At 42.9% G+C, this 16,253-nt stretch overlaps 2 protein-coding genes across 2 annotated transcripts in view; one reads left to right on the forward strand and one right to left on the reverse strand.

Annotated features, from left to right (window-relative positions):
- musk (muscle, skeletal, receptor tyrosine kinase) overlaps positions 1-16,253 on the reverse strand; it is an 80,058-nt gene that overhangs the window by 24,076 nt on the left and 39,729 nt on the right. The gene's annotated exons all lie outside the window — the stretch shown is intronic.
- Positions 941-4,837, forward strand: LOC306792255 (uncharacterized protein; the record flags this gene model as incomplete). Its single annotated transcript, XM_079289328.1, has 3 exons — positions 941-1,112; positions 1,935-3,029; positions 4,833-4,837. 3 exons carry the CDS (start codon positions 941-943, stop codon positions 4,835-4,837), a joined length of 1,272 nt encoding a protein of 423 aa, XP_079145454.1.

A 16,253-nucleotide genomic window follows, 5' to 3' on the forward strand; every position in this document is an offset into this window, starting at 1 on the left:
TGCAAGATGTAAGTAGCAATGCAAGATGTAAGTAACAATACTACATAACATTAAGGAGCAGTTTTTGTTTTTTTATGCTTATGTGTTGCTAAGAAGACACCCCAGAAGATGGGTCACGGTATAGTTCCATCATTGTTCAAAGTCAAAGAATAACTTCATGATGTTAGTTGTAATGAATAAATATATTTTAAAATAAAGTACATTTCTCTGGCATTTATAGTTTTCTACTGTACCGAAACTTACCGAACCGTGGCTCCACTGTATCGTACCGAACCGAACTGTGAATTTTGTGAACCGTCACACCCCTACCCACAACATAGGCTGACAGAGGTACATCACGTGCATCGTTCGATGCTCAAACCTGTATCTGTTCCTGCTGATCACCCTATTCCTGTAGCTGAGCCTGACCCAGCTACCACAAGCCCTGACACAGGGGAGCGTGACCTGTGGGTGGCGGTCGGATGAGCGACTGGATATATATGTATATATATATCTATATCTATATCTATACATCACACTCAGTCAATTAACAACCAGTTACTGTCCCTACCAGCTGCTATTCTCTTATGGTGGATGGTGAGAATTACAGGCTTTCACGTGTTTATCACGTTTTCCTTTTCATACAACACAGGTCTGGTGGGTAGGATATAATAAATATGGTGTTTCAAACCCCCGTTCAGTAAGCGGCGGTATGCACCTGCTATCAGCTTGATATCCATTCTTCAAACGATTCAAAACCGAGAGACGAAGGAGCAGAATATAAAAAAAGCGGAACGAAAAAAAGTAACTCTCTTACACAGTCGGATCTTAACAGTGTGACATCCAGCGGAAGTAAACAACACAGCCGCTTGCAGCGTTCGCTGCTCGTACTGTGGAGTTGGCTGGAAAACGATATCGTAGTCTTTGCGGAGGTAATTATTCCAGTTGAGAGTAAACAACAATGTCGTCAGTTGAGTATTTGAGAGAGTTTGTCAACGACCGACTATCTGCTGCTGCTGAAGAAATATTCAGAGTTTTTGAAAAAACTATCTTCGAGTACGAGGAAGAGATCAACCGTCAGCGCAGACTGTTGGATGTCGTTTGGAAACCTGTAATACAGTTACACAGGATAGGTTTGTACAACTTCATCATTGTAATACCACTAAACAGAGGAATTCCATTTAATCCAAATTGTTTAAATGTGTACTGGTATTAATCAATGCTGCGTTCACGTGGATTCAGGCAGATGGTAGACAGCAAACCAGATATTTTTCCCATGATGGAATAAGATATATTTGATACAACTATTTAGTGACTACTGTTTTATTTCATTATTCACAGACTGTAGCGTTATATAGCTAAAACTGTGATTTATCTTGTAGCATCCCGGCTGAATAATGGTCTGTAGTCTTGAACTGATGGTCCATTCGTCTTTAATGAATCACACCGTGAACACACCGTAAGAACTTGTGCCTATATCGGCCAGGTGCTAAAATAATAAAACCGTATCCATCTTCCTTGTTAAATCACTTTTTCCGTCCCCTTCGTGACTTTTCTAACTGCTTTCTCACGGCTTCTTACTTCCGGTTTATACCTTCAAAATAAAAGCGCAACAGGAAATGCACGAACTGCAGTGACAAAACGTCAAAAATAAGACATAAAAAAGGAACAATCTATTTAAATACACTACACATTCTCAGAGGTCCTTTACAATCTTAATAATCGATTGCAAACTTAAGCAACTATCTCCAGTGTGAGGGAGCTACGTGACATTCGGTTCTATTTATTCCTATACTGATGCCGGTATTCTCTTCCGGGTTCACCTAATTTACCGTCCTCGTCCACTGTCATGATATCTGGTGTGCTGTATGCCTGGTTTCATGTGAATGCACTGTTTGCATTTTTCCTTCAACATCACAGTCGAATCCTATCTATGTTGCTCTCTGTCCCTCCAGAGCTCCCACAGCAACATGTCTGTAAGGAGGAGGAGGTTCTCTCCGACCAGCATCTCTGTATTCAGGAGAGGAACTCCAGTCTGGACCAAGAGGACCCAGATCCTCCACAGATCAAAGAGGAACAGGAGGAACTCTGCACCAGTCAGGAGGGAGAGCAGCTTGAGCTGAAGCAGGAGACTGAGACCTTCATGTTGACTCCTGATGAGGAAAGTAACCACACTGACCCAGAACCAACAAGAGACCCCCAGCTCCTCTCCAACAACTCTCATGTAGCTGAGAGCCAAGATCAGAAAGGAAGCGAGCATGAAGACTCAGAATCAACTAGCGATTCAGCGCCAGAACCAAAGAAAAGACAACAGAAAAGCAGAAGTCACTGTAACGATATTAACAACATGTCAAAGACTTACAGTGATCCTCAAACAGGTAAAGCACTTTTACAATGTGACACGTGTGGAGAAGCTTTCAAGTTCAGGTCGCATTTCGACAAACACCTGAGAACCCACTCAGATGAGAAGTCACATTCTTGCAGCTTCTGTGAGAAAATATTCAGTAAGATATCCTCATTGAAGACTCATCAAAAAATCCACACAAGTGACAAGCCGTATTCTTGCGAAACATGTGGAAAAGATTTTGGACGTAGTAGTCACGTGATAGAACACATGAGAACACACACAGGTGAGAAGCCGTATTCTTGCAAAACATGTGGAAAAGATTTCAGACAAAGCAGTGACATGTTGGTTCACATGAGAACACACACAGGTGAGAAGCCGTATTCTTGCAAAACATGTGGAAAAGATTTCGGACACAGAGGTAACATGTTGGTTCACATGAGAACACACACAGGTGAGAAGCCGTATTCTTGCAAAACATGTGGAAAAGATTTTGGACATAGTAGTCACTTGATGGTCCACATGAGAACACACACAGGTGAGAAGCCGTATTCTTGCAAAACATGTGGAAAAGATTTTGGACATAGTAGTCACTTGATGGTCCACATGAGAACACACACAGGTGAGAAGCCGTATTCTTGCAAAACATGTGGAAAAGATTTCAGACAAAGATGTGACATGTTGGTTCACATGAGAACACACACAGGTGAGAAGCCGTATTCTTGCAAAACATGTGGAAAAGATTTTGGACAAAGTAGTCACTTGATGGTCCACATGAGAACACACACAGGTGAGAAGCCGTATTCTTGCAAAACATGTGGAAAAGATTTCAGACAAAGATGTGACATGTTGGTTCACATGAGAACACACACAGGTGAGAAGCCGTATTCTTGCAAAACATGTGGAAAAGATTTTCGACGTAGTGGTCACATGTTGGTTCACATGAGAACACACACAGGTGAGAAGCCGTATTCTTGCAAAACATGTGGACAAGAGTTCAGACACAGAGGTGCCATGTTGGTTCACATGACAAGAGCCCACACTGGGGAGGAGCCGTACCTCTGAAAGACCTGCGGGAAGACATACTACTGTGATTGCCATCAATTGGCAAGGCTTAAAGATTGCATACAGACAAGTAGCCTTGTATTTGCAAAATACACGGGAGACAATTCAGTTCTTGTGTTCATAGTTCCTGCAAATGTTTGACCAATTCGATTTTTCTTTTGTTTTTAGAATGTATTTACTTCAGTAATCTGAGTAGATTGTGAACAGTGATGTTTAGGCTGAGAGCCTCTCTGTATTGGTGAGTCAGTCATTTTGTCATCAGTACAATAGACAACTTTTCTTTTTGTCTACGTTTCATTTATTTTGTATTTTTTATGCATCTTGTAATCGCATCAACTTGATGAAATTGTTTTGTGTTTTAGAGGTGGCACACAGACACAAATTGTAGATGGTGTGCTACATGGTGCTGTGAAAGAATCAGCCTCAGCAATAGTGAGGAAAAGTGAATGAACAGTGAGGATCAGGGCTCAAAGGGAAGTGAGCAACGAAATGCCCTTTTTTGATCTCAGGTTTGTATTCTAACAATAAAGCGTTGGGAGGTGATGTAAGAATACCAGATTCACAGTGAGGTCTAAAGCTTTACGTATATTCTGTTCATCAAGGCTGCAGATGTGTCTCACTGACCTCGAGAGTAAAAGTAGTCAGTGAAGAATAGTTATTCTACGAGTGTTATACCATGTGAGAGGTGTTTCAATGTTTCATCTCACTGGCTGTAGATTGTTAATTAATAATTTAATACCGTAGCTGATGCATCCTGATAGTTTGATCAGTGGAGCTGCCTCATGTTGAACAAGCTGTGGTGGAATGTAACTACATTTACCTAAATACTGTATTGATGTACAACTTTTTGTGCTCAGATGGTGAAGATTTCATGGAAATGACACATGAAATATTGAACATTAAAAAATCAATTTGACGGTATTTGTACTTTGATTCTGCCTACTTTCATTGTATGTTACATATATTTTACAGGCAAATATTGTACTTTTTAGTCCACTACATTTATTTGACAGCTGTAGTTATTTGCTGATTAAGATTTTTACAAAATCTGTGGGGCTTTTATTTTGAAACGGGGGGAGGGGAAAAGTCCTCTAAAAATCTCTAAGACCTGACTGACTGTATGTGAGAGAGACACACAGACATAAAGATAGAGACAGAGAGGGAGACAGACAGTTTGATGGAGTGAGGGAGACAGACAGACAGGAGGTCTAACGATCTTGCCCTGAATATCTCCAAGTCATGTGTGTCTGTGTTTATCAACTTCACTAATTAGCTCAATCAAAAACGCCTGTGTGCCTGCAGCCTTAACGTGGAGATAAAGCTGTGAAACACCTGTCAAACAAATCCTCAAAACCCCCATAAGCGTAGCTCCTATTGCTCCGATATTAAAGCTGTAGAGGAAGGATGACTTGAAGAACTGATCATGTGAAAATTGTGTCTGTAGTGTAAAGAATCTGGCTTCACTGGCGATCTAGAAACGGGGTACCGTGTTCTGTGGAAGATGTTCTTGAAGTAAGATTTAGCATTGGTCTCTATGGAGCAGATAGTTTGTTTTCCTCTCAATTAAAAGCTGTTGTGCCAAATGTGTAAATCTGTTGGATTCCACTCTCATTCCTCTAGACCAGCACACGATTAGCTAACTTTTTACCGAAAAAGAATGCATGAAGAGTGAAAATTGTGGAGTGAGTGGCAAAAGACATTTTTTTCACAAGAATCTCAAGCTGCTCTTCACTCGAGCGGTGACATCACGCACTCTGAGCTGTGCAATACACACCCATTATATCGTCAGAAAATTACTGAAAAAATCATAAAAGTTCAAATGTGACAGTTCAAAAAGGATAACAGATCTATGGATCGGGGTCCATAGATCTGTCTCTATAGACCCCGAGTCTGCAATAAAGTCGATCTATCTGTAAAATATATCAGAAAGGTTATAGCATACAATAATAGCTCAGGGTTTTCTCAACATTTTAAAGTTGAAATGGTGTCTGTAGCTGAACGTATGAGGAAGAAGAAGGATTTGAAAGTTGAAGAAGTTGAGGAGGATTTGAAAACGTTCTCCATTCAAAAACAAATTTCAAAAAGCTTAAAGGTTAAAAACATAAAACGTCATAGCCGGCATGTCCTTAAACAGCTGGACATTTTGATAGTTGAATGGTTTCTGTAGCTTAAGAAATGTGGAAGGAGATACCTGCCATCTTCGACCTTGATGAGAGAGTGCAGTCGCTTTGCTGCTTGCTCTTGCCTCTGCTTGCATTTTCTTGCTTCAATTTGCCAGATATATCACATATATCTTGCCAGATATATCACATATATCACTCTTCAACATTTGAGTGAAGACAAATCCAGAAAGTCGTCGAGCTATTTGGATTGTTGGCTACTGCTAACTAGCAGCTTAGTTAAAGCTAAGTAGCAGCAAGATGCCTCCCTTCTCCACGGATGACTACTACAAACTCCTACAGAAGATTGCAGTCTTGGAAACAAAAATCTACCGACTAGAAGTAAACGCGGAAGTAAATGGACTGTGTGGGAATGATACCACTCTACCATGGGCTCAAAACACTGGACAAATGCAAGCTAAGACACAGCTAACTAGCACAACCAGGCCTACCAAGAAACAGGAGGAGAGAGCAGATAATGAATCTTATGCGACTGACTGGCCTGCACTAGCACACGGGCAGAACTCCTCCTCAACCCCTGCACCCAGACGGACAAAGCCAAGGACAGCTAAGGAAAGTAAAACCAGCAAAATACCTCCACAACAACCAAGCCTACAACTTCAAAACAGATTTGCTCCATTGTCGCAGGATCCTAAATCATCTGATGACCTGGATAAGCAGCTATCTCCTCAAAGCAGGGTAAGAACTGAGAGTAAATGTGAGAAAAGGCTGCAGGCAAAGCTAGTGACTGGGCCTGAGACTCTGATTGTTGGTGACTATGCTGTAAAAGATGTCAGAAAACTGTGCAGCAAGAACACCAAAATACTCTGCTTTCCGAAAGATATGGTCTCTGACATGAGAGACAAATTCCTGGACATCGTGGCTGACTATCCCACAGCGAAAAACATCGTGCATACAGGAAGCTGTGATATTGTGAAACAACAGTCTGAAGTTCTAAAGCGAGACTTTATTGATCTGTTAAACACAGTCAGCTCTGTCAAGGCTGAGGTGTTTATCAGTGGCCCTCTTCCACCAGTCAGAGGAGGAGATGAAGGATTCAGCAGGCTGTTTGCACTGAACAGATGGCTGTCAACTGCATGTACTGACCATTCAGTACATTTTATCAACAATTTCTACCTTTTCTGGGAGCGCAGACATCTTTTTGCAGCGCATGGAATTTGCCTGAACACGTCAGGGGTAAAACTGTTTACCTCTAACCTATTTTTCTCCCTGCGTCACTCGTCTGTCCCTACTGCCAAAGACAAGATACAAGAGGAGTCTAAACAAGAGATAACCACACAGCATCGCCATGGAGACCTTACGGGAAGGATGCCCCCGCCTAATGACAGTCAAAAGGAGGAGTCTCCAACCTCATCATCAGGGACCGCCTTCGCCTCCGATCTCCCACTTTCCACACCCTTCCTAGACGAGGAGTCGTTACCGCCCTCCCCAGCACCTACTTCCACCCCCCAAATTCCATCCAGGTCCCTTTCCTCTCTCACACTCTCCCCATCCTCCCCCCACCTGGAGTTCACTGACCACATGGAAAAGCTGGTCATTGCTGGGACCAAACACACTCCTCGCCACACTCCTCGACGGTTCCACAACCATCTTCTGTCTCCCCTACATGATAACGGAAATAATTGATATCTTCTGGGTCCAGGCTACAAGGCTAATGACACCAATGACTCTCTCCAGGAAAAGTCGGGGCCCTGTATGCAGCTAGCCGCTTCAATTCCTGTCCTGCAAGTTTATAGAAAAAGAAAGGTGAGGCTGCAAAGAAACAATAGTAAACATGCTAACTTATCAAACTTAGCATACATTCCTCGTCAGCCTGTCCAAATAAATTGGGCAAAGAAAGCTTTAACCACATTAAACTTAGCTTTATTAAATGTCAGGTCTCTGTCAGGAAAAACATTTTTAATCAATGATTTTATTGTTGGGCACAAACTGGACATTTTGTTTTTAACTGAAACTTGGTTAAATCAAGATAACAGTGCAGCTGTTCTTATTGAATCAACACCTCCCAACTTCAGTTTCATGAGCGAAACAAGAGCGCATAAGAAAGGAGGTGGAGTTGCTATTTTATTTAATGATTCTCTTCAATGCAAGCAGATGTCCTTTGGTCATTTTAGTTCTTTTGAATATGTGGCTCTGAATTCCACTCAAGCTTTATTCCTAAACATTTACAGACCGCCTAAATACTGTGCAACCTTCTTTGATGAGTTTACTGAACTGCTGTCTGTAATCTGTATTGATTTTGACTGTGTTGTTATTGTTGGTGATTTTAATATCCATGTTGATAATCCCCAGGACAGAGAGTCTATAGAACTATGTGGTGTCCTTGATAACTATGATCTGACTCAGCATGTGACAGGACCCACCCACAACAAGGGGCACACTCTGGACCTAATCATCACCAAAGGTGTAAACATTTCCATGGTTGCTGTGACTGATGTTGCACTCTCTGATCATTTCTGTGTTTTCTTTGAGAGTGCAATCTCCTTGCACACAAATGTCCAAACCAAGGTTGTGACAAAGCGTTACATCTCTGAAAACACCAGTGAACTATTTATTCAGAAGTTCTCCTCCACACCAGCCCTCTCTTGCCTCTCAGTCACTGAGCTTGTAGATGGCTTCAATTTTAAAGTTAAAAATATTATTGATGCCATTGCACCCACTAAAGTGAAGGTTGTCTCGGGTAAGCAAAGATCTCCTTGGAGAAATGCTACGCTGGTCAAAATAGAGAAACGAGAGTGTCGGAAAGCTGAGCGCAGGTGGCGAAAAACTAATCTCCAGGTTCACTGTGACATCTATAAAGAGAGACTTCGCAATTATAATTTGGAACTTAGAAATGCAAGGCAGTCATTCTTCTCTGACATCATAACCAAAAACAAGAACAATACACGCGCCTTATTTGCTACCGTCGACAGGCTAACAAACCCTCCAGTGTCGGTAGCTGCTGAACTCCAATCCACCTGGGCATGCAATAAATTTGCCTCCTTTTTTACTGACAAAATTCAGAAAATTAGACAAGCAGTCAGTGCCTCCACACCAACCACAGGATATGTGTTGTCCCGATCTCTGAATAACATCCATTCAAATATCATGACACAATTTCATTCAATCGACCGTAGAAGCCTAGAAGACATTATACAACATCTGAAGTCATCCTCCTGCTGCTTGGATATTCTACCAACACACTTTTTCAAAAATATTTCAAACTGCATGACCACTGATCTCTTACATATTGTAAACACATCCCTTCTCTCAGGTGTCTTCCCACAAGCCCTAAAAACTGCAGTTATTAAACCGCTCCTAAAGAAGGCTAGTTTAGACTCCGCAACGATGAAAAATTATAGGCCAATATCAAACCTCCCATTTTTAAGTAAAATAATTGAAAAAGCGGTTTTCCAACAGCTGACCAACTTCTTGGCCGTAAATAACTGCTTTGATGTTTTCCAGTCAGGCTTTCGACAGCACCACAGTACTGAAACTGCTCTTGTTAAGGTTTTCAACGACATCCACTTAAACATAGACAATGGCAGAAGTTCAGTCTTAGTGTTACTGGATCTCAGTGCTGCATTCGACACGGTCGACCATGCCATACTCCTAGAAAGACTAAACATCTGGGTGGGACTCTCTGGCACAGCACTTAACTGGTTTGAATCCTACTTGAAGGACCGAGAATACTTTGTGTCTGTGGCTGATTACACATCAGAGCTGACTAAAATGACATGTGGTGTTCCCCAAGGTTCAATACTGGGGCCTCTTCTGTTCAACATCTACATGCTTCCACTAGCTCAGATATTATCATAATTATGCAGACGACACACAAATCTACATAACTATGTCACCAGGGGACTATAATCCCATACAAGGGCTGGGTAACTGCATTGAACAAATCAACATCTGGATGTGCCAGAATTTTCTTCAATTAAACAAAGATAAAACAGAAGTAATTGTTTTTGGTACCAAGGATGAACAATTGAAAATCACCGCTCAGCTTCAGTCACTGATGTTAAAACCCACAAACCAAGCCAGAAATCTAGGTGTAGTTATGGATTCAGACCTCAACCTGAACAGCCATATCAAGACAATTACAAAATCAGCCTACTATCACCTGAAGAATATATCAAGGATTAGAGGACTTATGTCTCAACAGGATTTGGAAAAACTTGTCCACGCATTTATCTTCAGCAGACTGGACTACTGTAACGGTGTGTTTACAGGTCTCTGTAAAAAGTCCGTCAGAAAGCTGCAGCTGATTCAGAACGCTGCAGCTCGAGTCCTCACTAAGACCAGGAGGGTGGATCATATCACCCCAGTTCTGAGGTCTTTGCACTGGCTTCCTGTCCAACAAAGAATTGACTTTAAAATCCTGCTGTTGGTTTACAAAGCACTGAATGGTTTAGGGCCAAAATACATCTCTGATCTGCTGCTACCTTATGAACCATCCCGACCCCTCAGGTCGTCTGGGACCGGTCTACTTTCTGTTCCCAGAGTCAGAACTAAACATGGAGAAGCAGCGTTCAGTTTTTCTGCTCCACATATCTGGAACAAAGTCCCAGAAAGCTGCAGGTCTGCTGAGACCCTCAGCTCATTTAAATCAAGATTGAAGACTTTTCTGTTTGCTGCTGCCTTTAATTGAACCACATTCAATTAATATATTAATCAATTTCCTGCATTTCTGCATTTTACTACTGTATTTTATTTCTTACACTGTTCTTAATTGCTGTTAAATCTCCTTTTCTTTTGCCTTATGTTTTGATGCTTTTAATGGTTTTATGTGAAGCACTTTGAATTACCTTGTTGTTGAAATGTGCTATACAAATAAACTTGCCTTGCCAAAAAATGCTGAATCAGCATTCCAACAAATATGGTGTTTCAAACTCCAGTGCAGTAGGCGGCGGTATGCACCTGCTATCAGTTTGATATCTGCCATTCAAACCAAGAGAAGAAGAACTCCGTTCTAACCTAACTCAGCGGAAGGAGGGGGAGGATCGGAGCAAGAGGACGTCATCAGTGTGCGACGAGACCAGAGAAAGAAAGTTTGTTGGAAAAGTGGTGGAGTACGAGAAGAGAACAGAATTGTGTGGTTGAGCAACAACTGTAAAAAAGTAAAAAAGTGAAGGCTACTAGATCAAGTGTGGGGAAGGAGGATGACTCAACTGAATGGAAAGTTGTGATTGCGTTAAGAATGAAGGGGCCCATTATCACCCGTTAAAACTGACAAAGGCAATAGAGAAGGAAATAGGAAAGATTAAGTTTGTCAAGTTTTTAAGCAACAGGCGTCTTTTGATCTTTGCTATAGATCAGCGGTTCCCAAACTTTTTAGGCCGCGCACCCCCTTCTACATCCCGACCGGGTTCGCGCACCTCCCCCCCCCCCCCCTTAATAAAAAATTTAAAAAAAGAAGCAACAGAGCCTTTTAAGCCTTCATAGCCGCATAAGAATCGGACCAATGAGAGAACAGTTTGCTTGCGCGTGGCATTTGTTTACAAGATTTAGTCCGCTGTTAAATGTTGCAGTGTGAACACAAACCGAACAAAGGAGCAACTGCAACAAAGCAAACGAACTGAAGGTGTGAAAACGCCCTGAAACACTGCAACAAAGTTTCAATAACTTTCAGTGACACAAGGCGTCACTTTTAAAGAGCAATACGGATGCGAGCACACACGCACAGGCTCAGAGGCAGATTATCACATTTCATTTACAATTAATGAGCGACTAATGCAGCCAGGATGTCTTCGGACAAAGCATCGATGCGGCGCGACACAGTGTTGTTGGACACCGGGATCATGTCCAACTTTTTTGCTTCTTTCTCCCCAATCATACATTCCACCATCTCTCTGGCAGCTGGCAAGCTCACGTCTTCAGTGATTGTGTGCGGTAGCCCCTTTCTCGCTATTCTGTAACCAGATATGAAGCCCGTAGTGCGTCATTTATAGACCCAACACATGAATGAGACTGCAGTTGTTTTGGCTGTTTTGTAACTCCTCCAATTTCGATATAAAATATGTAAGGGGCTTTTGACTTGCACTGGCATGCTTGGTGTTCAGGTGGCGACGTAAATAAGAGCTTCAGACTGTTAGCCAGAACCTCACTGCACACCACGCACTGTGGCTTTGGGCAATCTGCGTTGCCAATCCAAGTGAAGCCCAGACACACATACTTTTCATCATATTTCCTCTTTTTTTCCCAGTCTGATGCTCACTCTCGTTTCCTCTTTTTTCACCTTGACTCCGCGATGGGCCGATGTGCTCCCCATTTGTCTGTGCTATCCCTTCCTCCTTTTGGTCTCCTCCGTCTCATCTTCCTCTGACTCTGGCTCGATTTCTTCTCCCGGTCTCTCCCCACGCACCTCTCCGTTCCCCTCGCCTCCGATTCCTCTCTCTCTCTCTCTCTCTCTCTCTCCCTCTCCTCTTTTACGACCGATAGATTCAGATGTCCCACCTGACAGTTTTTAAATTAAAATTACATTTTTTTTTTAATATTTAATATTATTACACCATCAAGCCGCCATTACACTTTTCCTCTCGCGCACCCCCTAGAGGCAGCTCGCGCACCCCCCTTTGGGAATCCCTGCTATAGATCAAAGGCAACGAGAGAAGATCCTCGGAGCTGAAACTTTGAATGGAGAAAGGATCAGCTGTCATATTCCTGGGAGCGTTTCAAAGCTGAGAGGTGTTATACAGGATGTGCCATTGTCAGTGTCCATAGATGAGATAATTAAGGAAGTGAAAGGAGGAAAGGTAGTGAAAGCTTCCAGACTTCAAATAAATCGAAATGGAAGGAAAACTGACAGCCTATCAGTGCTGCTGGAGTTTGAAAAGATCTTGTCTATAAGAATAGGATATATGAGCTATGATGTAAAAGAGTTTATTCCAGCTCCTTTAAGATGCTTCAAGTGTCAAAGAATGGGACATACCGCAGGGCAATGTAAGGGTAAGCAGAGATGTGCAAGATGTGGAGGCGAGCATGAATACGGAAAATGTGGTCAAGATGTAAAAATTAAATGTTGTAACTGCGGCGGTGAACACAGCGCTGCTTTTGGAGGATGCCCAGTTCAAATACAAGCAAAAGAAGTGCAGAAATATAAAATACTTAATCAAGTGTCTTATGCGGAAGCAGTTACAAAAGTGAAGGAACACCCAGGGAAAGCCACAGGAATGATATAAGAGAAGCTGGGATTAGACAACCTCCTGTGGACCTTCCCCCTGTCCTAGATCAGAGTCTAACAGAGTTAAATCCATGCATAAAAGAGATAAATGAGGACACGCTAATTGTAGATAAAATCTGTTTCTTGGCCTTCATCTGCAAAACTATGAATTTTGGCAATTCAACAAAAAAGAGAAAGTGACAGAATAAAGACAATCGTAGAGGCAGCCATAGAGATACTGGGGATTAAAGAAGTTAAGGCTGATCTGATTCACAAGATGTTGAACCCTCCCAACTATGATGTACAGGCTCAGGGTGATTAACCTCATAATGGTGTTGCATATACTACAATGGAATGCCAGAAGTCTAATTGCAAATGGACAAGAATTCAAGAAGGTTGTAGCTGATCTGACAGTTACACCAGATGTTATTTGCATTCAAGAAACTTGGTTAAAACCTCAATTGGACTTTGTCATTTCAGGATTCAGCTCTGTCAGATGTGATAGAATTGGAAAACAAGGTGGAGGGTGTGTAACATTTATCAACGATAACTTAGCATATAGAAAGATTAATGTTCCAGAACAGTATGAATGTGTTATGATCGAAGTATGTAGTCCAAGAGGAGATATAAAGTGGAGTATAAAGTGAACTTCTATAATCCTTGTAAAAAGCTATCTATGGAAAAGATGTCTGCGCTCCCAGAAAAGGTAGAAATTGTTGATAAAATGTACTGAATGGTCAGCACATGCAGTTGACAGCCATCTGTTCAGTGCAAACAGCCTGCTGAATCCTTCATCTCCTCCTCTGACTGGTGGAAGAGGGCCACTGATGAACACCTCAGCCTTGACAGAGCTGACTGTGTTTAACAGATCAATAAAGTCTCGCTTTAGAACTTCAGACTGTTGTTTCACAATATCACAGCTTCCTGTATGCACGATGATGTTTTTCGCTGTGGGATAGTCAGCCACGATGTCCAGGAATTTGTCTCTCATGTCAGAGACCATATCTTTCGGAAAGCAGAGTATTTTGGTGTTCTTGCTGCACAGTTTTCTGACATCTTTTACAGCATAGTCACCAACAATCAGAGTCTCAGGCCCAGTCATTAGCTTTGCCTGCGGCCTTTTCTCACATTTACTCTCAGTTCTTACCCTGCTTTGAGGAGATAGCTGCTTATCCAGGTCATCAGATGGAGATTTAGGATCCTGCGACAATGGAGCAAATCTGTTTTGAAGTTGTAGGCTTGGTTGTTGTGGAGGTATTTTGCAGGTTTTACTTTCCTTAGCTGTCCTTGGCTTTGTCCGTCTGGGTGCAGGGGTTGAGGAGGAGTTCTGCCCGTGTGCTAGTGCAGGCCAGTCAGGTGTAGACAAGGGAACATCTCCTCTTTCTTGCTGGTTCCATCGCAGAAAAAAAGAAGCTTGAGTAGTTCGTAAACAAATGCACAATAAAGTCCTTAGTACACAAAATGTGACCGGGGGATCCATTGCGTTTCCATTGCTTCGAACGTCGCCACATACGTCGTCGACACAAGCCTCGATACGCGCTTCATAAAAATCTTCCTGGATTACTTGACACAAGCTTCGAAGCCTCGACACGAAAGGTCACATCACGATTGTGCAGTAAGCAGGCAGGAGACGTTAACTGCCACTGCTGTTTTGTTAATCCTTGGTCTCAGTAAGTCATTCACTGCCACATGTACCCTTAAATATAATCTGTGGGGTTTTGAGTGGTTTGAGCCGGTATTAAAGGTGCAGTGCACGGTAAATACGAAACCCAATCCGGGCCTTGTCGTGGCCCGTGGTCACATTCTGGCGTTGTTGGCAGTGGTACAGTGGCGGTTTAGGTAGGCTTACGAGACAAGGATTTGTTTTTATATTTAGTTAGTCCAGAGTTTGTTTTCTTTCTTTTTGTGTGGTTTAAACAAGACAGCAGTGTGCACATTGAGGGACCGGCTGAGGCACCGGTGCTGCCTTTCCTTGGGTTCTTCCGACGAAGTTAAAGTGCTTCCATTGACAGTGCCTTTACTGACTCATCTTCATTTCAGCCATGGCCAGTGAGCTACAGGAATTGACAGACTTGGTCCAGCAGTTGCAGGCTGAAAAGGAGCAGCTGCTGCAGGAGCGAGCATTAGCCCATTCACCCCAGTTGGATTCAGATCTCGATAGCCCATTTAGTTCACAACACCCTGTTCCCAATGAGCCTTTCCCTGTTCAACGTTTGCTTTATATCCCTTGGGAACGAAAATGTCCAACCTTTTGGGGAACGTCTGGGATCCCGGTGGAGCATTGGGTTGAAGAGATGCGGGCCAAGCTGAGAACCAGGCAGCTGAGACCCGTTGATCAAGCTTATTTTATATATGATCATCTGGAGGGGGAAGCCAAAGATGAGATTTGGTACCGGCCTAGAGCAGACAGGGAGGATCCTGGGAACATTTTTTGCTATTCTCCATGATTTGTATGGTTGTGCCAAATCTTATGTTTCTTTGCAGCAGAGTTTCTTTGCTAGGAAACAGCAGGAAGGAAAATCATTGCAAGCATTTTTACATGCTTTGTACTGTCTCATGGAAAAGGTTGAACATTCTGCTCCAAGAGGAATGAGCAGCGCCCCCACCCTCCTTATGCTGCGTTCACACCGGTCGCGTTGATTTTTTGACGCACTGCAAAAAAGCGTCCAACGCACTGCAAAAAAGCGTCCAACGCGCCGCCGGTTGTGTTCACACCGGTCGCCGCAAAATCTCGTAGCGCCGGAGAGGGGGCGTGGTTTATCGTCCTGGAAGCCTCCATCTGGCCGCCATTGTTTTCCGCCGTCAACCATGACAGGAATAAGGACAATTGCTGCTCTGTACGTGTTGTGGAAGTCCCTCAAACGTCGGAATGCCAAACGCAGTCGTCTCTGGGTCCATAACAGCATCCGTAGACGAACACAGCTCGGTGAATTTCACAGACTTCTCCAGGAACTACGTCTGGATGACTACCGCTTCCAGCGCTACATGCGGCTAACCATTAGCCAGTTTGATGACCTGTTGGCTCGGGTCGGTCCCAGGATTTGTCGACTGGACACCTACTACAGGCGTTCCATCTCAGCTGCGGAGCGCCTGTCCGTCTGTCTCCGGTGAGTGGCAGTTCCATAAAATGAATTAATGAAAGAATGAAATAAGTTCAGGCTTTGTCGGTCCACAACAGGGCAAGGAAGCCACTTTAACATAGTTTTTCTGAATGGAGTTTGGATCCATGATGGATCCGAAGTCCAACAATACTCAAAATAACGTAATCTTACGAAAATCACCAGCATTTAAGATGTTTATTATTCATGACAGCAGCTGTGCAGTCATATCAATAAAAAACGACTTATATTAGCAGCTACAGTATGTTCAATAACTCTGTTAAATTGAATGTTCTTCTGTGCTGCAGATATCTTGCTACTGGTGACTCCTTTAGGACCATCGCAAACAGCTTCCGTGTCGGGGTCTCCACTGTCGCCGGTATTGTCCCAGATGTTGCCACAGCTATTTGGGACTGCCTTGTGGAGGAGTTCATGGCTGTGCCCAC

The sequence above is a fragment of the Melanostigma gelatinosum genome (genome assembly GCF_949748355.1).
Source record: "Melanostigma gelatinosum genome assembly, chromosome: 18".
Taxonomy (NCBI): Eukaryota; Metazoa; Chordata; class Actinopteri; order Perciformes; family Zoarcidae; genus Melanostigma; species Melanostigma gelatinosum.